We start from the raw sequence: 23553 nt of genomic DNA on the forward strand, positions 1-23553 counted from the left end.
TTACACATACATACATACTCCGTGCTGACCAACCAGCATTTCAGGGTGAAATGGTCATTTCAAGTGAAAACTTTCATGTTCAGCTCACAAACAACAGAATACAAAACCTTTCTAAATGTCTTCCAATCCATTCTGAAGTGTGGGATTTAGATCAGAGAACACAGATTCTGCAGCTCATGTACACATGTTGGAGAGGAAGGAAGTGCTAGACCCTTTTATTCCAAATGGAGACATCAGCAGGTAGTATGAATTACAAGACTAAAGATCCAAGCTAAAGGCAGCCAAGTAACAATGCCACTTTACCAGGACTCTTTTTCCAGGAGCTGCTTTTCCACAAAACTATCTCAGGAAGGACTTGATGCAGCCAGAAAAGCAACTAGATGTGACCACTGATCTGGGAGAAAATAGGGGAAAATGGCCAATCTCGTGAATGCCATCTGGAACGCTTTCACTCTATTCTGATACCTTCCCTTGTTTCTCTCTTTTAAGAAACCAATATAAAATAACGGTTATGTTTTTAAAGAAAGATTTAATTTTATTAGAAAGGCAGATATACAGAGAGGAGGAGAGACAGAGATCGTTTCCCGCTCCCCCCCCAAGTGGCCACAACGGCTGGGGCTGAGCTGATCATATCCGGAGCTAGGAGTTTCCTCCAGGTCTCCCATGTGGATGCAAGGTCCCAAGGCTTTGGGCTGTCCTCCACTGCTTTCCCAGGCCACAAGCTGGAAGCTGGATGGGAAGTGGGGCCACCGGGATTAGAAACGGTGTCCATATGGGATCCCAGCTGTTCAAGGCAAGGACTTTAGCTGCTAGGCTACTGTACCAGGGCCAACAGTTATGTTTTGACTTTAAAAAGCAACACATCCTTTTGTAGCCCCTTTCATAAGTTTCAGTCCTATAGATTCATCTCACTAAAAGGTGCCATGTTTTAAGATTTCATCCTGGTACGAAGCAAACATGTCACCAAATGTACTGAAACTTTATTTTTGAGGTCCAAGCTACAGAAAGCAAAGTTGCAGAGGCAGCAGACAGGCCTAGGAGGCTACAATGGTATTTTTAGGCCTGGATATCTTTCCACTTGTGACAATGCTGAAAACAAAATGGGAACCAAAACTCCCAAAACGTTTTATAAAGGTCTTCACTAAACATCTAAAAAAGAAAAGAAAAATGTTACCTGCCCAGCTAACCCTTAAAAACAGCTCCAAAGACAAGCTCTGCTTTCTTATAAACATAGCAGTGCAAATCGCACTTACTCTCCCAGCAGGTTCTTCCACCGGCCTTGCCAGTGTGGGAAGCACAGATGCTACCCAGCACCTTCAGACGCAGCATCACCAACGAGCTCCTCTGTCTCTGTCCTCTGAAGGATGAACAAATGCTTGTGGTGTACGTTTCAGGAGATAAACCGCAGCATGAAGACCTCCAATGTTCACCCAAACTGTATGCACCTTTCGCCATACATGCCCCATTCCAGATAGTGCCTGTGCACACACAGAAGACATAAAAGCAATTAGACTGGCATCTTGAGGATCCACCTCAGATCTCAGCTGCCAGTTAACACTTCGGAAGAGCTGGTGCCGCTGACACTAGCATCCCAGCTGTTCCACCCTAATCTACCTGGGAAAAGCAGAAGATGGGCCAACTATTTGAGCTCTTGCCACCCATGTGGGAACCCTGGCTCCAGGCTGGCACAGCCCCAGCCATTGTGGCCATTTGGGGAGTAAACTAGCATGTGAAAGATCTCTCACCCTCCATAAACCTGCCTTTAAAATAAATAATTTAAAATAACTTAATTCTTCAGGGAAATCTAAATCCTATGTAAACTAATTCTATTAAAATTCACCTAAAAAGATCTAAAGTCACTACAGGCTGAGATTACTGAGCTACTGTGCAGCACCTTGGTAAAACATTTCTTGTCCTGAGTAAGGAGCACAGCTCGGCCTGTTCCAGGTCTGCAAACACGGCTCATCTCCTGCAGGCAAGCTGGATAAAGATTCCAGTTTCTCTTCTTGGAGCCCATTCTAAAAAAATATAATAATAATATTATGAGTCAAGCACTTAATGTTGCAAGAAACAGATATCTAAGACTGTACGAAATGAGGACAAAATTATGTATCCTGAGGAATGAAGAATTTGCCTTTAAGAAGCCAGAACTTCATGAAGGACTTTCAAAAAGGACAAGGAAAATGGTGATTATGATAAAGCTTGAATGAATTTAAAAAGCATCTTAAACGGGCCAGTGGGATAAGCTGCTTCCTACAATTCTAGCAACCCTTCTGAGTGCTGGTTGTTCAAGTCCCAGCCACTCTGGATCCAATACAACTCTTTCCTAATGAGCCTGGGAAAATCAGTGGAAGATGGTTCAAGTGCCATAATCCTGCCACCCACATAGGACACTGCAGTGGAGTCCCAAGCTCCTGGCTTTGACCCATTAGGGGAGGAACCTGTTGGGTGAAAGACCTCTGTCTAACTCTGCCTTTCAAACAAATATATTTTGAAAAGAATTATCTTACACAAAAATACACATCTTTTTAATCACATTTTCCATGAACTTTTTAAAAGCACTTTTGTACATACAGTCTGTGAAATAAGATATTGGCAAACAACTTAAAAATTTGAATCAGAAAATTTTTTTTCTTTGATTGGTTTTGAAGACAGAGATAAACGGGCATTTCATCCACAGATTCACTCAGCAAATGCCTACAAAAGCTTGGCTTGGGCCCAGTCAGCCTAGGTCAGGCCCCCAACCATAGGCCCCGTGTGGGTGGCATGGACCCAGGTGGCCCAGCAGTTATCTGTTGATTTCTGGAAAGTGCACTGCAATGGGGGCATGCACTTACAGTGCAGTCTTCACTTTTCCAAATATCTGCCCCAAGAAAAAAATTAATATCATAAGCAGCAAAGCTATAGAAACCACTTATCCTGAGAAAACAATCAAGTTTTCCTCAGACTGCTTATGTAATGCACCGTGTCAACCCGTGCCCTGGCACAGAAGCCAAGGGTCTGCACCATGCGCACCCTGAAGTGGTCAGAAGCAAGCAAGCCCTGTACACCCCCGACCTCTCAGAGACACATGAATGCATCAGACTGCTCAAATTAAGTAAAAGCTCTGCTAAGTCTATTAAAAGAAACTAAAGAGGTGTTTTCTGGCTTTGTTTTGTTTTGCTGAACTTAGAACTGGCTCAAAGAAAATACTAACACATGCAGAAAACAGGTAAAGGGAAGGCTCATTAAAAATAAGTAAAAACGATCAAGTAGTACCTCTTTCCAAATGGCATGTCTGTTACAATAATATCCACGGAGGCCGTCCTCAGGGGCAGGCTGCAGATGTCCCACTGAGCAGCGTCAATGGGCAAGCCCCAGGATGCTCTGCTGTGGGAACAAAGGAAAGGTGTTTCAATCTACGCTGAAATGGAAAATGAAGAAAATGATTTTTTTTCTGAAAAGAAACTTCTATATAAAGTGTAAAATTCTAAGAAAATAGGTGAGAACATCAGCAATTTCATCAAATAATTAGCAAGAAAGCATAAGATAAAGGTCATGAGATAAAACTACCACAGTGACCTCAATGGGATGTCCAGAAGAATGACAAGCATACCATAGAAACTTCTATCTGGACCAAATAAATGTAGGGAAAACAAGCTTGTAACACAAATAACTAACAGGTAATCTGTAAAATCAAGTGTCAAGGGGGCAAGTATTACCTGGGATGTATGCATCCCACCCTAGGAGGTAGCAGGTGATGCTCAGTGCTTGGGCCCCTGCCAGCTACTGGAGAAACCAGAAATGAGTTCCAAGTTCCTGGCTGCAGCTGGAGCCTAGCCTAGGGCATTCGATAAGTGAATCAGGGCCCGGCGGCGTGGCCTAGCGGCTAAAGTCCTCGCCTTGAAAGCCCCGGGATCCCATATGGGCGCCGGTTCTAATCCCGGCAGCTCCACTTCCCATCCAGCTCCCTGCTTGTGGCCTGGGAAAGCAGTTGAGGATGGCCCAGTGCATTAGGACACTGCACCCGCGTGGGAGACCCGGAAGAGGTTCCAGGTTCCCGGCATCGGATCGGCGCGCATCGGCCCGTTGCGGCTCACTTGGGGAGTGAATCAGCGGACGGAAGATCTTCCTCTCTGTCTCTCCTCCTCTGTGTATATCTGGCTGTAATAAAATGAATAAATCTTAAACAAAAAAAAAAAGAGAAGTGAATCAAATGAGATCTTTATCTCTCTCTCACAGTATATAATATATATCTAATATGTACTATATAATATTATATACTATTTATTTATTTGAAGGGCATAGTAGCAGAGGGAAAAAGGAAATGATGAGAGGAGAGGAGGGAAGCAGGGATCCAGAGACAACTTCTGCATGTTGGTTCACACTCCAAACACCCCGCACAGCCAAGATGAGGCAGACACGAGCCAGTTGGGGAGCAGGGACCCTGCACCTGGGCCAGGATCTGCGGCCTTCCAGTCACATTAGCAGGAAGATAGATCAGAAACGAGTTGTTTAGTTTTTAAAAAGATTTTTATTGGAAAGGCCATATGAGACTTAGGGAGAAGGAGAACAAAGAAAGATCCTCCATCCACTGATTTACTCCCAAAGTGGCTGCAAGGGCTGGAGCTGGGGCCATCTGAAGCCAGGAGTCAGGAGCTTCCTCCAAATCTCCCACGCAGGTATAGCGTCCCAAGGCCTTTGGCTGTCCTCTACTGCTTTCCCAGGCTATGAGCAGGGAGCTGGATGGGAACTGGAGCAGCTGGGATACAACACAGCACCCATATGGTATCTCTGTGGATGCAAGGTGAGGATCTGGCCACTAGGCTATGGCACTAGGCCCTGCACTGGATTCTCGGAGCTTGAAGTATAGTGTGGCTACCATAATATCCTCTGTCTTAAAATATGTATCTCAGGTTTTATACTCTGCATTTGCTTTTCTGCCCCTAAAATGCTTTTAAAACAAACAAAAACTACAAGAGGCGTTTGACACACTGGTTAAGATGCTGCATGTGATGCCTGCATTCCTATCGGAATGCCTGGTTGGCTTCTGATGTCCCAGGAGAGCAGCTGCTGTTCCAGCACGTGGGACACCTGTGTGCCTGGCCCAGCCAGGTGTCTGGGGGAGGGGACCGGCAGATGTAAGATAAATCAATGTCTGCCTTTCAAATAAAAAAGGAAAGTACAGAAAAAAAATTTAAAAGCACTGAAGCTGTAATTACATAACTGATGATGCAGTTATAGAAACAATGGAGAAAAACAGAACACCGTAAAACAAGATTATCACCAGAACAAAACAAATTAGTATAAAAAACAAAACAAAAACCCAGAGCTTTGTGTGTGTATCTCCCATGGCCGTAACCGTGCCACCTGAGAGAGGGCACCCAGGCGTGCGACATGCTGAATCCCAGGTTCCCCGCCAGCTCTCAGGCGTACAACCCCACTAGCCACTGCCTTTGGCTGCTTGCTGAGACCCAAGGACACCAGCAAGTTCCCGATGACTCTGGCAAGAAACTGTGAGCTGGCGCAGATGACGCCATCGAGTGGGATCTGGTGCAGAGGGCCAAGCTTTGGATGGTATGACAACATCCTGGACCTCAAAGCGGTGGCAAACAAAGTGAGCTTCCACACCACGGGATTTCAGAGGTGTGTGCTCTGGGGAGAGGCTTCTCACCGGAGCTACCTGGCTCACAGGCACCTCGGCACAACGGCCAGGAATAGGGACCTACAGTGTTTTAGCAAAGAGAAGGGAAGAGTCAAGAGGGACAGAAGATGCCTTGCCCTTCAAATACCTGCTTTCAGTCCCGGTAGGACAAAGAGGCCAGGTGGTTTTCCCTTACAGAACCAAGTTGGAGCATGAGAATAAACCATCAGCAGGCAATACAGGAGGACAGGATTACAGAACCATGCAAGGAGAAAAATCAGCAAACTTCAGAGGCCAAGCCTTGGGAAGTGCCTGCAGAGGCCACTGGTAGGAATTCTCAGCCATGGTATGTGGCGGCATCTCGGGTGTGGCTGCTAGGTCTGGTTTGACTCTGCGATTCTTGTTCAGTGCCAAGTAACTGTAAAAAGTTAAGTATCTATAATGTTTCCAAATAATGGGATATTATGCAATCACTTTAAAAATACACTAAACAGAGGCTGGTGTTGTGGCACGGCAGATTAAGGTGCCACCTACAGTACCAGGCATCCCAAATGGGCACTTATTCAGCCCCAGCAGCTCTACTTCCAATTAGTTGCAGTTCTTGGGCCTTGTCCCCAAGGGGGAGACCTGCATGAAGCTTTCAGCTTTGGCTCAGTCTAGTTCTGACCAGCAAGTGGGAGATCTCTTTCTTTTTCCCTTTCGATTAACTCTAACTCTACCTTTCAAATAAATAAATCTAGGAATTAAAAACAATGAACTAAATAAAAACACAAAAGTGTGTAAAACTTTGGGAAATAGGGCTCGACTCAGTGTCCTAGTGGTTAAAGTCATCGCCTTGCATGCACCGGGATATCCTGGATGCTCCACTCCCATCCAGCTCCCTGCCTGTGGTCTGGGAAAGCAGTAGAGGACGGCCCAAAGCCTCGGGACCCTGCACCTGCATGGGAGACCAGGAAGAGGATCCAGGCTTCAGATCAGTTCAGCTCCAGCCATTGCAGCCACTTGGGGAGTGAATCAACGGATGGTTGATCTTTCTCCATCTCCTTCTCTCTGTAAATCTCATTTTCCATTAAAAATAAATTAAAAAAAAAAAAAACTTTGGAAAATAAAGATTAAAAACTGATACAACATTCTGTAGCTATATGGGGAAAACAGATCTATGAATAAGGAAAGAAAAAGGAGAACAGGAATAAGTTGTTTTAGGGTACAGAAAGTACACTTAAGTAAGAAAAGTTTTAAAATCTCAATATACTTAGTGTCCCATATTTTGGTTACCAGGATATCAGTTGAAAGTGGTTAAAGTCTACAAGATGATACAGAATCTAGGTAATCAAGTTCTTACCCTTCTTTAGTTTGGGTCTTGGTCAGTAGAGATGAGATGTTATTTGCTGCTCTGTTCACGGCCAGGGAGTTGTTGTCCCCTGCGATATGGTAACAGTGAGACCACTCCGTAGCACCCTGCAAGACAAGGGCATACAGTGAACCACAAACAGCAGGTGATTTTAATCAACTACGAGAACACGGTCCCATCCAACCCAGCACGCGACATGCCGGCGGCTAAGCTCTTCCCCTTGATGGAAATGTCCCACTGTCCTTTCTCTGCTTGCCTCCCACCAGTCTCTCCAGACCCAGCTCAGATGTCCAACCCCCCCCAGAGACACCAGCTGTCCAGGCTCTTTTATCGGCTCCTCCAGAGCAGCCCTCCAGACAATCCTACCACTGCATTCCTGCCTCTGCTCCGTTTTTAACCCTCCTCCTCCCGTCCTTTCTTTTCCTTTTCATTTATTTAAAGATTTGCTTGTTTGCTGTGGACATCTGGGAGTGACCCACTGGATATGAGTGTACATTGTGACTGCCTCTCAAATGACTAAAGAAAATTTTAAAAATAAATTATCCAACTCAAACTGACTAAACACATATCCCTTTGCAGTTCTCAAAGCATAATCTGATAGATGAGAATATCAGAATTTCGAAGTAAAACACAACTTCCTCTTCCGAGAAGTAGTTTTGAATGATAACCACCACATCCCTGAAACAACCTGGTGATATTCAATTAGTCACATCGGTGAAATATACACAGACTGTCACATGTCAGCAACGAAAAGCCGAGGCCTGTGTCACTTGGTACAGAGACACATGTTCCCTGACAGCAGCGGAGAGGGGCCTACCCTGCCGCAGGGATGCAAACCCTCCCGCTTTGCCAAAGCAGCACACCACTCACGGCTGGAGAGCCCTGCAGCTGGTGCTCCCCACACGGAAGGTGCACCCTGCAAGGGCGTCCACCAGAACCCCAAAGGCACTCCTGGCCCGGCCTGGCCCAGACCTCATCATTGCGCCATTTGGGAAGTGGACGAGTGGACGGAACATGTCTGTCTCTCCCTCTCTGTAACTTTCTCAAGTAAATAAAAAATGAATCTTTAGAAAAATGTGATTAAGAAAAACTATGCATGGACTCAAAACATTTTTTAATCAAAAGAATGGTTTTTTAATCTCGTTTTTTCATGTCCTTTTTGAAGTACCCTCATCCATACTAACCCAGCAACCAGGGAAGATAAGAAACAGTCTCACCTCACAGAAGTGAAACGGCCTTCCTCTAGGTCACGCCTGTGCCTCCCCCTGTCCCCTGCCCCTTCCAGTCTGCCAGCCCGTCTGCCCCGTGGGTGGAAGTGCTTGGGCTGCCACGGGAGCTGTCTGGCACTCGGCGAGCTCCCATAAGGAGCTACTGCTCCTCATGAGGCAGTTCACCTGCTGTGGCTCCCTGGCCTCAGCCCGCGCCAGCGCATCCCGTGTGCCCTGCCTAGGTCTTCCATACACTGCATCTACACTCATTTATCTGGCAGCTACAGAAACACTACTACCTCTATTGGTATTGCTCCAGTTCCACACATTGGATCGACAATTATATCACCAGGTTGAGGAGCACAGAGCCTGGAAGAAGAAAAGAAAAAGAAGGTCAATGTGAAGCAATTCAAATTTCCAAGACCAGGGCCCATCTCCTCAGTATAAAGGCACACCAAGCCACAAACACTTAGATTCCACTTGTGGGCTCAGCGTGGTACCTAGTGGCTGAAGTCCTCACCTTGCACACGCTGGGATCCCATGTGGGCACCAGTTCGTATCCTGGCAACCCTACTTCCCATCCAGCTCTCTGCCTGTGGTCTGGGAAAGCAGTTGAGGACGGGCCAAAGCCTTGGGACCCTGCAACCTCATGGGAGACCGGAAGAGGCTCCAAGCTTCTGGCTTCAGATTGGTGCAGCTCTGGCTATAGAAGTTGCTTGGGGAGTGAATCAACGGATGTAAGATCTTCTTCTCTATGTATCTGACTTTTCAATTACATAAATCTTAAGAAAAAAAGATTTTACTTGTAGTGAGCAGTGTTGTGGCACAGCAGCTAAAGCTGCTGTGATGTCAACATCATATATAGGCTCCGGTTCAAATCTCAGATGCTCCATTCCTAATCCAGCTCCCTGATAATGCACCTGTGAAAACTGCAAAAGATGACCCAACTGCCTGGGTCCCTGTACCCACATGGAAGACTGGAAAAAGTTCTTGCTTCCATCTTGTCATTGTGGTCATTTGGCAAGTGAGCCAGTGGGAAGGACACCTTTCTCTCTGTAACTCTAGCTTTCAAATAAATAAGTCCTTAAAAATAGATAATAAGGGCCCGGCGGCGTGGCCTAGCGGCTAAAGTCCTCGCCTTGAAAGCCCCGGGATCCCATATGGGCGTTGGTTCTAATCCCGGCAGCTCCACTTCCCATCCAGCTCCCTGCTTGTGGCCTGGGAAAGCAGTCGAGGACGGCCCAAAGCTTTGGGACACTGTACCCGCATGGGAGACCCGGAAGAGGTTCCTGGTTCCCGGCATCGGATTGGCGCACACTGGCCCGTTGCGGCTCACTTGGGGAGTGAAACATCGGATGGAAGATCTTCCTCTCTGTCTCTCCTCCTCTCTGTATATCCAGCTTTCCAATAATAATAAAATCTTTAAAAAAAAAAAAAAATAGATAATAAAAATTAAATTTCACTTGTGTTCCATGTTGACTCTAGTACTTAAAAAAACTTATTACATACAACTTGTCTCTGCTCTCATTTAAAATTGCAGTTCACTCAGAGCAAACTTAGTTCCCAGATTTTTTTTTTAAGATTTTATTTATTTTGATTGGAAAGTCAGATTTACAAAGAGGAGAAAAGACAGAGGAAGATCTTCCGTCTGCTGATTCATTCCCCAAGTGGCTGCAAGGGTCGGAGCTGAGCCTATTAGAAGTCAAGAGTCTCTTCCGGGCCTGTCACATGGCTGCAGGATCCCTAAGCTTTGGGCTGTCCTCTACTGCTTTCCCAGGCCACAAGCAGGGAGCTGGATGGGAAGTGGGGCTACTGGGACATGAACTGGCAGCCGTATGTGATGCTGGGCGTGCAAGGTGAAGACCTTTGCCACTAGGCTACCGTGCTGGGCCCAGCTCCCAGATCTTTTAAAATACTTTCTTATATACACCTGCTCAAGTATACCTTTAGAATACCCTTATTGTTGTGATAAAAAAAAAAGTCTCAAAACATGTATCATTTACTGGGAATTAAATATTTAGCAAATCTTTTGAATTTAAAAACTAAAGGCATGATTTTAGTTTCTGATACACACATGGGGCATTTTGAAGCTAACACGTGTGAACTCATCATGCTCCTTTCAGGTGCTGCACTGCTGAATCCACCCCACCAGGCAGACCGTTCTTTCAGCAGATGCGAGATGACCCACAGGCAGGTGCCGCAGAACTAGAGGCCTCACCCTCACACATCACAGCTTCCACTTCCTGCTGCTGGCCTAGGCTTCTCCACCTCCTGCACGAGATTCTTGGGGCTGAGCCTGACAGCTGTCCAAGTCTGCCTCCCTGTTCCTACCCTCAGCACCTAGGAAGTAGGCAGCCTGTCCTCCCTAGCACTGTTGGCAAGTTGGTCAGGACTGCAGGGGACAGGAACTCAGCACCTCTTCTGCCTGTCCGCCTCCTGAACAGGAAACCCATGGTACCGTCTGCAAACAGGAGCTTCAAGCACCCAGAGAACGGGGAAGGGCTCAGAGGGAAAATAGCTCCTGTACTCAGAAAAGGCGACCGTTCCAGCCACAGTCCCGGGTTGCTGTGTGCATGCAATTTTACAAAACCAGTCAAAGCTCTGTGTGTTCATTTACATACTGCACACCTTTCAAACTCTGGGCTTTCTCTGCTTTGCTCATGTTACACACACCGTCCATATATCCTGTCCAAAGAGGAATGGAGCGAATCTAGTATGAGGCAGAGGAAGACTGTCACTCTCGTTTTAAAAGCAAGAAAACAGACACCTAGATTAACCAACTATTAACACCGTGCTTTCAAGACCACAAAAAGCCAGCACTAAATAGTAGAGGAGAAAGAAATACTTACAAACCATCAATTTTTCATCCTGCTCTTTGGCCACTAAATTCCAAAACACTTCTTTTCCTTCTCCCACCAAAATCAGAATTTTACCGAGAGCGCAGGGGCTGCTTTGGTCAGATGAGGCCGCCTGCGTACCTGAGCATGCCATAGGCGAGCGTGGATCTGAGAGTCGTGGGGCCGAAGTGCGTGATGTTCCTCCGGTGGAGGCTCTCTTCGGTCAGCGCAATGCCCACAACCACCTCACTGTCGTGGATGTTCAAGAGAACCTGAAGCCAAGGTCAATAAGATAAAATTTCAAGTGAACAGTTACGACTAAGCCTTTTCACTGCAGGCTTTCTCCCTTCTGGCTTTCTTATCTAGGGAGACTGTCTCCAGTAAGCAGGACCCGTGGCACGCGCCCAGCGCAGCTTGTCACCTGCCCAGAGCCCCCTTCAATACCCAGCCAAAACGGTCACTGATCTCACCCCTCCCATCACAAACCAATATTCCCACTTTTCTAAACTTCATACAAATGAAAAGTGTATACCACTTATTGCTTAACTTCTATTTTATTCACAACATCTGTGACTATATAACAAGATGTTCCTCCAGTATTTTGAATGTTCATGCTTTTTTTTCTATTTGTTTTTTCTTTTTTCTTTTTGAAAGGCAGGTAACGCTGAAGGAAAGAGAGACCGAGAGCAATACAGAAAGAATTTTCAGTCTGCTAGTTCACTCGCCAGATGCCTGCAACAGCCAAGGGTAGGCTTGGCTGAAGTCTCAAGCCGAGAATTCCATTCAGGACTCCAACATGGCTGGCAGGGACCCAAGTACCTGAGCCATCATCTACTGCCTTCAGTTCTCAGAAAGCTGAACTGGCAGTGGAGTCACCAGGCCTGGAGCTGCAGGTAGACATCACAATCAGTGGATGAACCCACTGCACCACGACACTCCCCAGGTTTAAGTACAGGTATTTTTCACTAGCACAATGAATTATACCCTCCACCTAGATTACCCAGTTATTAACACAGTGCTTTATCTACTGTACTGTGTGTTACTTAGTACTTTAGAACTTTGACACACTTAGGTGATAACGGCTGTGACATGACTTGTCTTGGTAGTTAGTCTTCCTAATACACAATGAAGCTATTTTCACGAAAAGTATGCTTTATAGCCTTCCACTGCAAACATTCTCCTTGTGTTTTCTTTAACAGCGACAGCAGGCAGTTACAGGTACCTGCTACGCACGAGGCACAGATCCACACTGCCCACATGTGAGCTCATTCCACGTTCCTACAGCCCCTCTGCAGATGAGGAAACCAAAGCACAAAAACACAAGCTTGCTTGCCCAGTCAAGTTTCTGGTATATAACCCTGGGAATGCATAGCCTTTGGTCTGCCCTCCGAACCCCCTGCTCTGGGAAACGACTGGTCTAGTTAGTGCAGTCATTCTCTTGGCAGCTGCAGGATCAAAGCAATGCAAATGAGCTGCCCCCAAACTGAGTATCCTCAAAGAACAGAAATTCACTTAGTGGTAAGAAAAAGTGTGTGTGTGTGTGTGTGTGTGTGTGTGTGTGTGTGTGTGTGTGTGAAGTCATTGCCTTACAAGTGCAGGGATCCCAGATGGGTGTCGGTTTATGTCCCAGCTGCTCCATTTCCCACCCAGTTCCCTGCTTGTGCCCTGGGAAAGCAGTCAAGGATGGCTCAAAGCCTTGGGACCCTGTACCCATGGAGGAGACCTGGAAGAAGCTACTGGCTCCTGGCTTCAGATCGCCTCAGCTCTGGCCATTGTGGCCACTTGGGGAGTGAACCAGTGGATGAAAGATCTTTTGCTCTATCTCTCCTTCTCTCTGTAAATCTGACTTTCAAAAGAAAAAACAAAATCTTAAAAATTGCACTTCACTGTACCTAGTGACAAAGCTGTACCACCAAGAGACATATCCAATTTATAATCCAGAATTCAGCAAACTACAGAAAAGCCAGCCTTGCCAGCTCCCATCTGTTGAGCACTTGGCACATGCTAGGTCTTACAGCCACTCCTGTAAAGGCACTGCCTCACGCACTGCTTAGAACCACCTCCAAGGTACACACTATTACAGGCTCCATTTGAAATAGGCACAATTACGGAGTTAACTTTGGATCTAGATCTGTCTCTGTAACCCATGCTCTTGTTAACCACACCCTTTCAGCTCTATTGCTTCGGTTTAACTGTCCCCAAGATTAGATAGGTCTGAAAGTTCCAGAATCTGCAACAGCTTGCTTGAAACAGCACAGTTAGAACCTGTTCTTACCTCCACATCAAAGTTGGTCATGTCAGCCTTCCACTTAAAATATTCCTGAACAGCACCTCCAAAATCCCTCGCAGCCTCATTTGAGGTAAAGCAGTGTTTCTCTCCCGCCCTGTTGCACGTGACGCGAAACTTGAGCACCTGAGGATCCATTTCTTCTTTGGCCCGTTCATCATTCTCCTCTTGGCAAGACACCGAATCGTCACCAACCAACGTGGAGATTTCCTCTTTGATGGCTGGATTTTCATAATAGTCTAAGATTTGGGGCTCTAAGACACCACCAGTAAACTCTTTTTTATCACCCTTCTTGTCCTTTTTGTCTCCCTGTCCATCATGAGTCTTCTCTTTATTTGAATTCTGAGTCACCTTTTTGCGTTTTGTTTTTTTTTTCTTAAAGCTGCTGTTCAGTTCCCACACTTTTAAAGGTTCTGACCATGACAGCTTCCCAGCCAACTCTTCAAAATCCTTTAGAACTTCTTCCTACAAGACAGCAAATAAAATCATTCATTTCTCACCTCTGTCACTGAATACATTAGCCCCTACTTTGCTCATGGAGTACACTGATCATAAATGCCATGGGTAACGGGGCTGAATAACTGCAAATAAAATGCCAACAGTTAAGGAGAGTCAAACAGCACGGCTAAGTGAAAAGATGCATGGTAAGCCTCTCAAATAAGTTAAGAAAACAGAGCTGAAGGAGGCTTAAAGGAGACAATTTAGGGGCTGGTGCCATCTGGGTCTGTCATATGGGTGCGGGGGCCTAAGCACCTGGCCCACCTTTTGCTGCTTTCCCAGGCACATTAGCAGGTAGCTGGATCAGAAGTGGAGCAGCTGGGCACTCAAACCAGCAAACATAGCGAATGTTGGAATACAGGCTTGGCTTAACTTGCTACGCATTAATGCTGATCCCAGAAGCAAAAATTTTTAAAACAAAAATAAAATGCCTTAAGCGGTTTAAAAAAATTACCAAAGTAGTAATAAAAATTGTATATTTTTAAAAGATTTATTTTTATTTTTATTGGAAAGTCAGATAAACAGAGAGGAAGAAGAGACAGAGAGGAAGATCTTCCGTGCGATGATTTACTCCCTAAGTGGCTGCAATGGCTGGAGTTGAGCCAATCTGAAGCCAACAGCCTGGAGCCTCTTCAGGTCTCGCACACGGGTGCAGGGTCCCAAGGCTTTGGGTGATCCTTGACTGTTTTCCCAGGCCACAGCAGGGAGCTGGAAGGAAAATAAGGCCACTGGGATTAGAACTGGCACCCATATGGGATCCTGGAGCATGCAAGGCAAGGACTTCAGCCACTAGGCCACTGCACTGGGTCCAAAAGTTGTATTTTTAAAAAGTAAAGCCAGCGGGTCAGTGCAGAGGAGCAGTAAGCTAAGGCTCTGCCTGTGGCTCTGGCATCCCATCCGGGCACCCTCTGAGTCCTGCATTTCCGATCCCTGCTTACAGCCCTGCTTGAGGGGAGAATGGCTCAAGTCCCTGGGCCCCTGCACCCAAGAGGGAGACCCAGTGGAAGCGTCTGCTCCTCGCTTCGGACTGCTTCGACTTGGACTGTTCACAGCCAGCCATTTGTTGAGCAAGCCAGTGGATGGAAGATTGTTTTCTCTTTCTCTCTGTGTTCTGCTTTCCCAATAAAAATAGTCTTTTTTTTTAATTAAATACAGTGATACCCCTTCTTAATAAATGTTTCAATAGCTTCCCACTGTACACACACAATCTCAATTCTTCAATAAACCTACCTGAACCCTGCCTGTTTCTGTTCTGTCATGTCAAGGCTAGTCTGTCCCTGACTTCCAATCTGTCCCTGTACTCATGTGTATTGCAAGGGCCCTCTGCACTGCTAGCACAGGCATACCCTCTGAAAGCCTCCTCCATTTAAATCAGCCTTCCCAGGTCACTCTCTTCCTGCTGCATTTTCTTTACACCCCTTGGCATTATCTGAGCTCACTAGGTTTATGTATTCGTTACCATCAAGGCTCCTAGAAAGTGACAGCATAGTGGAAAGGACTTCACTGGCCTTGGCCAGTGCTGTAAGCCAAACACTGAAAACAGCAGTGGCGTACAAAGGGCTGCCAGTTAGCTGAAACAGGGAGTACAGGGTATCCCCTGTGGCAGCTGCTGGCCACCTGTAGCCACAGCAAGGGACAAGCAGAGCCTTCAGCTATGGCGTCCCTGTGGCTGCAGTTCTAGTTAGTGGCTAGCATGTTACATACACTGAAAATATCTCCACTGGAAAGTTCTATTACATAGGATCACAGGACCAGTAAGAAGAGCAGCCATCACTTAAGATCAAAGTAGAAGATATCAGAACTGACAGACAGAACAAGAGTGAAGGCTTGGTTGCTACCATCTCTCTCCCTAAGAACCTCCAATAAATACCAAGCCCAAGAGGAACTTCCTTATTCCAAGAAGAGCAATTAGCAAACATCACCGGCACAGGACGTACATGAAAATCATAAAAGAGGAAGAGGAACCATGGACAGAAAAACAAACAGCAGCCAAACACTGCATCCAAGAATCAGAAACATTGAAAAAGAGTTTGCAACCACAAGCAAAAAGACATGACATCAACAAATGTAATGAAGGAATAGCTTTGTGGGATAAGAGTCCAGACCAGAGATATAAAAGCAGGAAGAGGTGGCAAATCAAGCCACAGAAGGAGATGGACAGAAACTAGGAAAGTTAAAAGAAAAAGCAAATGGGCCCAGCATGGTAGCCTAGTGGCTAAACCCTTGCCGTGCATGTGCCGGGATCCTATATTGGCACCAGGTCATGTTTTGGCAGCTCCATTTCCCATCCAGCTCCCTGCTTGTGGCCTGGGAAAGCAGTCGAGGACAGCCAAAGCCTTGGGACCCTGCACCCATGTGGGAGACCCAAAAGAAGCTACTGGCTCCTGGCTTTGGATCAGCACAGCTCCGGCTGTAGCCACTTGGGGAGTGAACTAGCAGACAGAAGATCCTTCTGTCTCTCCCCTCTCTGTAAATCTGCCTTTCCAATAAAAAATAAATACATCTTTTTTTTTAAGATTTATACCACAGTGGCACCAATTCATGTCCCAGCTGCTTCACTTCTAACTCTGCTCCCTGCTAGTGGCCTGGGAAAAGCAGTGGAGGACGATCCAAGTGTTTTCCCCTGCCCAGGTGAAGCTTCGGGCTTTGGCCTGGCCCATGCTATCCACTGAAACCATCTAGAGTGAACCACTAGATGGATGATCTCAGTCTTCCTCCAACTCCTTCAAAATAAGTAAATAAACCCTATCCTACCAAAAGCAAATAAAATAAAAACAGGCAAAAACCAAAGAAGGACTGGAGAGAAAATGACCAGAAGAGGCCAGCACCATGGTACCTCAGGTCAAGCCTCTGCCTGTGCACACTGCCATCCCTTATGGGTGTCAGGTCACGTCCTGGCTCCCTGGTAATGGCCTGGGAGAAGCTACAGAGCATGATCCAAGTGCTAGGACCCCTGTACCCATGTGGGAAACCCAGAAGAAGCTCCTAGCTTCTGGCTTCACACTGACCTAGTGGTTTTTGTTTTTGTTTTTAATGATTATTTCTCAGATAGACTTTAAAGTTGACGTTTTGAAGCATTTGACTCTGCAAATCTGAACAAAAATTACCATGGAAAAAACCCACAGCCTTTGCTGCCATCTAGTTTCTTCTTCTTCTTCTTCTTCTTTTTTTTTTTTTTTTTTTTTTAGATTTATTTATTTTTATTGCAAAGTCAGATATACAGAGAGGAGGAGAGACAGAGAAAGATCTTCGTCCGATGGTTCACTCCTCAAGTGAACGCAACAGCCGGTACTGTACCGATCCGGAGCCGGGAGCCAGGAGCTCTTCTGGGTCTCCCACGCAGGTGTAGGTTCCCAAGGCTTTGGGCTGTCCTCGACTGCTTTCCCAGGCCAGAAGCAGGGAGCTGGGTTGGAAGGAGGGCCGCTGGGATCAGAACCGGTGCCCATATGGGATCCTGGCACGTTCAAGGAGAGGATTTTAGCCGCTAGGCCAACACGCCGGGCCCTCTGCCATCTAGTTTCAACCATCAGCCGGGGCAGCTGCTGATGACTTAGGACTTAGTTGTTGAACATTGGATGGCAACGAAGCAGTACTCTGGCATCATCTCAACAAAGGGTGTTAGGAGACAGCAAAGCAGGAGCACCACACCGAGGGACACGAAGGAGCTCCTGCTCTTTGGCTTACATTTTGGAAGCAACGTCACTGTGAAGCTGTCCATGTATCAGCAATACAGATCTAAGCTTTACATGTCTTGTAAAAATGCCCAACAATAGGGCTGGCTCAACTGGGTAATCCTTCACCCGTAAGAGCCAGGATCCAATATGGACGCCGGTTCATGTCCCAGTTGCTCCATTTCCCATCGTGCTCTCCCTGCCAATGGTCTAGGAAAGCAAAAGATGACCCAAGTTCTTGGGAATCTGCACCTATGCGGGAGGTTTGGAAAAGGCTCCTGGCTCCTGGCTGTAGACCGATTCAGCTCTGGTTATTGTGGCCACTTAGGGAATGAACCAAGAGATGGAAGATCGTTCTCTATCTTTTTATCTGTAACCTGCCTTTAAAATAAAAAAGAATAAAATCTTGAAAAAAAATCTGTTCCACTTTCAATAAACTTCTAGGTTTTCAATATTGATTTTATAAACATTCTAATTAAAAATTTATTTTAAAATTAAAGAATTTTTGCTAAAAATTATTTTTTATTTAATGTGGTGAGGGAAACAGACAGCGACGGTGCTCCCATGCTCTGGTCACTCCCCAAATGCCCGTTCCAGTGATGCTGGGAAGTGCATCCAGGTCTCCCCCATGACTGACAGGCCCTGCCGGCGAGAGCCAGCACAGCTGCCTACCAGGACTGCGCATGCACATGAAGGAAGCAGGAGGTAAGAGACACAGTTGAGCATCAAACCACGCATGCTAACAGGCCACAGGGACTCTACCCACGAGGCCAAGCATCCACACCCACGCCACAGATCTTCACAAATGTTCGGCTTTTTGAGATAAAAACTCCCAGTATCCTGCTCTGTATAAAGAACAGTAATGGTACACAAGAACCAGAAGTGACAAGCAGCAGGAGTCTCCCTGAGGAGATCGTGGACATCTGTTGCTGCACTGGGAAAGCTGCAAACTCACCTTGGTGCTTTTGAACTGGAAGTCCTTGAACTCCTGCACCACAACGAATAAATTGTCAACAGATCTCAGAGAATGAACCTGGGAAGAAAACGTGATACAAGCGTCTGAGAAACCTTCGAACCAATATCAGCTACCCACAAACAAAAATCACGCGGAGATCTGCATCTGGGAAGTGACCTGATAGAGGAGCTGGGGAACTCCTCCGGCAGGACGCAGTCCCTGCAGGTGAGTGCAAGAACCAAGGCTGGGAACAGCCCAGACCAGGCCAGGCCACAGCACCTGCTGGCACACATGGGTACAGGCCAGGCTGGACCAATTCACAATACCCACTGGCAGGTGTGAGAACTGGAATGGGATACAAGACCAGCTGGGTTGGGCCACAATACCAGCCAGTTCACATTAGGGCTGGGACTGGAGGATGGCTGCAGCACCTGTTGGTGAATGCCAAGGTAAAGCGGGCCATGCCAGTTTGATCTGTAGCTCCCACCAGTGCATGTAAGACCAGGGATGGGGGTCAAGTCCAGTAGGGCAACTGCAAGGACTTCCCTACTGGGCCACTGTTGCTCTAGTGAGCATAAGAGCTGGGGCTGGGGGCAGACCTGGGTTGGCCTGCATGTGAACGGGGTTATAGGGAGAGCCAGGCTGGCCTAAGGGACCATATCCACTGGTACATACATGAGTCAGAGTAAGTGCAGGCTGCTTGGGTTTTGCCACACATCGGCTAACAGGTGCTGGGACTGGGGGCAAGTCCTGGCAGGCTAGACTATAGAACCACCTGCAAAGTGCAAGTTTTGGGGCTGGGAGTGGGCCTAGTTGGGAAATTGTGGGCAGCTCTCTGATGGGCTACAACTCCCGCTGCTGAGCATGTGAGCTCTGGCTGAGGGCGGGCCTAGCTAGACAGGCTTTCACACGAGGCATAAATGTGGTCTGGACAGTGGGGTCAGTTGGGCTGAGCTAGGCTCCAACATCCATTGATGTGTACGAGCAGAATGGGATACAGGACAGACTGGACCAGTGTGCTGCACATACTGGCATGCACCGGAACCGAGGCTAGGGGTGGGCCTCGTGAGGTTACTGGGGGCTGCTCTGCCTAGACTGCAGTTCCCACTAATGTGCATGAGGGCCAAGTGTGTGGTGGGTTAGGCTGGGCCACAGCATCCATTGGTATGTGTATGAAATGGGGCTTGGGACAGAACTAACCAGGTGACTGCAACCACAGGTGTGTGTTGATGGACTGAGCCAGACCCCGCACTGGCTGGCACACATAGGAGTCAGGCCTGGTGTCGCCTCTGGCAAAGTTTCTTTGAGGATCCCCCACAACTAGATCACTGGACTCAGAACTCCAACCACAGTGAAAAATCACAGGATCTGTGGTCTGACCATGGAGGCCATGTGTCAGAACTGGGTCTCCCCTGTTGCTAAGGCCCGTGCAGTGGACAACATGCCCGGAAGCTTATGGGGAACATGACACCCAGTTGACTAAAGGCTACAGAAGACATTCAGTACCATGGAGGGCAGAACAAATTCGACAGCTCTACTGGTCAAGCTTTGACGGCAACAATCTGAGTGAATCAACACTAAGGTGGACTATGCAGCCAATGAACCTTGGAAGAATCCTCAACCTTGGAGCAAAAAAATCAACAGCATCTCAGAATTATTGAAAACACTTAACTAAGCAGTATTCTCAGAACATGATCCACATCAGGGACCTGGGATGACATCAGCTGGCCGTCCCCCATTCCTGGGAACTGATGTGGTTGAGTGCTGGAGGTGGCCCTCTCACGGTCTCTCTCCACTTTCTCCAGATGCAGGAAGGAAAAAGGAGAGTGGAGGCAGTCGTCTCATCCCCCATTCCTCACCCCTCCCCACCCGAATCGGAGGTCCACATGGGCATGCATCCCTCTCAACTATGTAAACATCATCAAAAATAAAATAAATGTATTATTAAAAATCAAGTGCAGTGTTTTTACGAGGGTTAGTGCCTACAGTCTGTACCCTAAACACCTCCTACCTCCCCATTCTCCTATCTGCTTGGTTACCCATCCATGGCTGCCTTCCCCCTGGGGAAAGAGAAGCACAGCTGAAGAACAGAACCAGAAAGTGCTGCACGGACAGCAGGGGCTGGGAGAAAAGGGAACAATGAAGACAACTGGCAGGGACTCTGCCACGTTCCCTGCCGCTGCCTATGGTGCACTGTCACTGCAACGGTGAGCACTCCAGCACTTCCCCTTCCTAAGCCCATGGTTAGTAATAATGTTGTCCTCACACAGCAGCTGAGGGTATTAGATACAACACCGGACACAGACACCTGTGCACCAAGTCATCCGACGGACACTTAGGAGGTGCCCACTACAGCCCAGACACTCAGAGCTCAGGACTCATTGAAGAAAACAAACACACAAACTGACACGAAGCAGTCAGTAGCCCCAGCCCGCCTGCTGCCCGTGTGCCCACTGACCTCATGTGGCTGTGGACGGACCCCCCAACCCCCTGCTGCCCATGTGGGGGGGGGGTCCTTGCAGCATTTATTAGAATCAGGGGCAATTTGCCTACTCTGAACCTTTCACCTTCTTCACGTCAACATCTCTGAGCAAGAATCTTGACAGAGATTAAAAGCAAAAAGCTTGCCATGCACTTCATCACAAAAGCCTAAGCTTTGGCAAGATGCTGAAGTAAATAAACTGTGGCAAGCGTAGCAAGTGCTCCAACTTGTTCATGAGACACAAGAGGCATCTTTCTGGAAAATTCCATACATGTGCTGCCGAAGCGAGCACATTTCTGGTGAATTCAATAACAGGAAGTGCGAGGGCTCTCCTAAAAATATAGCAAGCAGGTAAACATACCTGGAAACACATAAATAATATATAAACTTCAGCAAACTCAAGACACAGTCAAACTCACAAATCAGTACCTACTTTAAACTCACAGGATTTAGGCAAAATAAAAAAAGAACAAAAGAGATTCCAAGGGGCCACAACCCAGAAAGTAATCATAAAACAACAAAATTAGAAAACTACTTAAAATAGAGCTTGGTTCAAACCTGGGCCAGACTTTCCACTGAAATGTCAAAGTAGATCTTGCCCCGGTCCTTGCTGATTGTGCAGGTGGACTTCAGCTTCTCCCTCACTTCGTCGGCCGCAGTCTGCTCAAAGCCGGTGGGGACTGTGGCTCCAATGGTGACTTGCAGGGGCTCAGGCCCCCCAGGGAGGCCACTTCCAGTCACTCCCACAGAACCCTCCTTCTCACCCAGGTTCACATCAAGGAATTGGTCAGTGGCTTCTTGAACGTCAGACATGGTGGTGGCCTGGCCAAGAGGCCTAGCACAGTCCCTTCAGAAGAACAGAAAAAAAAAAAAAAAAGATGAAATAAAGTACAAACATCATAATCCCCGTATTTCAACTATAATTAAAAACTATGTGCCGTGCAGGGTGGCAAGCATGAACAATGCAACTAAACTGAACATATCAGATCTGATCTACCTGCTCGGTCAACTATGTGGCTGAAGAAATGGGGGTGGAGGCCAGGGTGTGGACACTCCTTCCTACTAAACAAGGGGCCAGCATGTCATGGTGACAACAGTGGGCTGGTGTTCCTGCCTCCCCACGCACTCGCCCAGTGACCCAAGGCAAGGCAAGGCTCGGCTCCTCAGTCTGCAAGCAGGAGCCAAACATGACACTTTCCTTGGGGGGCTGCTGGCAGAAATAAGGGAAGACTAGCACATCGCCAAGCCAACCACTCAACTTTAAGACGCGCGCACTTAGAAGTGCTCCACGGGTGTACTGCTGGGTGTACTGTCCTCATTATTTCTTTTCATTAAACTTGGTTTCGGTATTAATGCAAAAAAAAATGAATGAAAAGAAAAGAAAGATGAGGCAGGCTCTGTGGTATAGCACGCCAAGCCACTGCCCCATAATATGGGCCACCCATATAGGTGCGTGGAGTCTCCTTCCAACCCAGCTCCCTGCTCACACCCGGAGTATGGCACCTGCACCCACGTGGGAGGCCCTGAAGAAGCTCCAGGCTCCTGACTTGGGCCTGGCCCAGCCCTGGCCTTTGTGAGCCGTTTGGGGAATGAATCAGCGGATGGTTCAAATACAGAAATCTTTAAGGGGAAAAACAACAATCATGGCAGTGCTGACCAGTCTGCCTATAATGACCACCGATGTCAGGCTACCGGGAAGAACCTGGCCCACCCCCGTGTCCCGCATTTGCGCATCTGGGATGTCCCAGGGGACCCAGGCACTGGACAACTGGGGACCGACGAGGAGATGCGCCATGGACACGGAAAGTCCTCGAGCGGCGCTTCCATGCCTGGTCAGCTCCCAGCCTCCAGCCGCTCACGGTTCGCCCAAGGCCGGCGGCCGAAGACGCCCCATCTCCCGACTAGCCCTGCCCCACACCGCCACGGAACCTCGGACGACCCCCCGCCACCAACGCGGGGCGCCCGATAGGGCCGAGCTGGAGGAGAACCCGCCCCGCGCCCGGTGCCCCCACCTGCCGCCCTGTTACCGGTCACCGGCCCGGGGTCCCCGCCAGCCCCGCGCGCTGCGGCCACGCCGCCGGAAGTCACCTCGCTGAGAGCCCGGAAACGGAAGGCAGGCCAAGGGCACGTCGGCTCCGAGGTCGGGGCGTGCGTCTGGACGGGAGGGTGGAGTAGTGCGCATGCTCGGAGGGCGCTGTGAGGGGAGGGGCCGCGGTGTCCGCCGGAGAGCCCCGCCTTCTCTTCACCACCGTGTCCGCCTGAGGTGTCCGGCGGTGTCCGCCTGAGAGCCCCGCGGCCTCCTCACCGCCGTGTCCGCCTGAAGTGCCCCGCGGCTTCCTCACCGCGGTGACCGCCTGGGTGCCCCAGGACCCTCAGCTGCCCAGTTGGTCGTAGCCCACGTCTGGGCGCCCTGCGCTGGGTAAGCGCTTGGCAGGCGCCGTCCCGTTTGTGCGGGCTGTGGAGGGGAGCCGGATCCAACCCCCGATTAAGCCCAGAGACGCTGAATCTCAGAAGATAAATGCCTTAGTTTGCGCCAATATGTCACACCGCGTGCACTTAGAAGCCGAGCCAGGGCATTGTGACCCTAGGATTCTTGGGCCCAGCTGCTTAGCCAGAGCTGCACAAACTGGTTTTCTGTTTT

The 23553-nt window shown here is 48.1% G+C and overlaps 1 protein-coding gene across 3 annotated transcripts; it reads right to left on the reverse strand.

The window, feature by feature from the left end:
• Positions 1-1201: 1201 nt before the first annotated feature.
• Positions 1202-23056, reverse strand: THUMPD3 (THUMP domain containing 3). 3 transcript variants are annotated; one of them, XM_012925933.3, is made up of 10 exons: positions 22925-23056; positions 21471-21759; positions 18431-18508; positions 13295-13771; positions 11161-11291; positions 8482-8551; positions 6966-7081; positions 3259-3369; positions 1895-2018; positions 1203-1478 (listed from the first exon to the last, which is right to left on the reverse strand). In XM_012925933.3, exons 2-10 carry the CDS (start codon positions 21723-21725, stop codon positions 1329-1331), a joined length of 1512 nt encoding a protein of 503 aa, XP_012781387.1. In that variant the 5' UTR covers positions 21726-21759; positions 22925-23056; the 3' UTR covers positions 1203-1328. The 3 variants fall into 3 exon arrangements, with proteins under 3 accessions (XP_058534670.1, XP_012781387.1, XP_058534671.1); XM_058678688.1 differs by having other exon boundaries at positions 22940-23007; XM_058678687.1 differs by lacking the exon at positions 22925-23056 and having other exon boundaries at positions 1202-1478; positions 3259-3366.
• Between the last annotated feature and the right edge of the window lie 497 nt (positions 23057-23553).

Source organism: Ochotona princeps, chromosome 21 (genome assembly GCF_030435755.1).
Source record: "Ochotona princeps isolate mOchPri1 chromosome 21, mOchPri1.hap1, whole genome shotgun sequence".
Taxonomy (NCBI): domain Eukaryota; kingdom Metazoa; phylum Chordata; class Mammalia; order Lagomorpha; family Ochotonidae; genus Ochotona; species Ochotona princeps.

Excerpts from the sequence above, each read along its gene's own strand:
- THUMPD3 (XM_012925933.3), bottom strand. The coding sequence starts at position 21,725 with ATGTCTGACGTTCAAGAAGCCACTGACCAATTCCTTGATGTGAACCTG. Across the intron at positions 11,292-13,294 it reads TGACCAACTTTGATGTGGAG|GTTCTCTTGAACATCCACGA; the intron begins GTAAGAACAGGT and ends CCTTGGCTTCAG. Across the intron at positions 1,479-1,894 it reads ACAAGAAATGTTTTACCAAG|GCACTATCTGGAATGGGGCA; the intron begins GTGCTGCACAGT and ends GTGTGTGCACAG.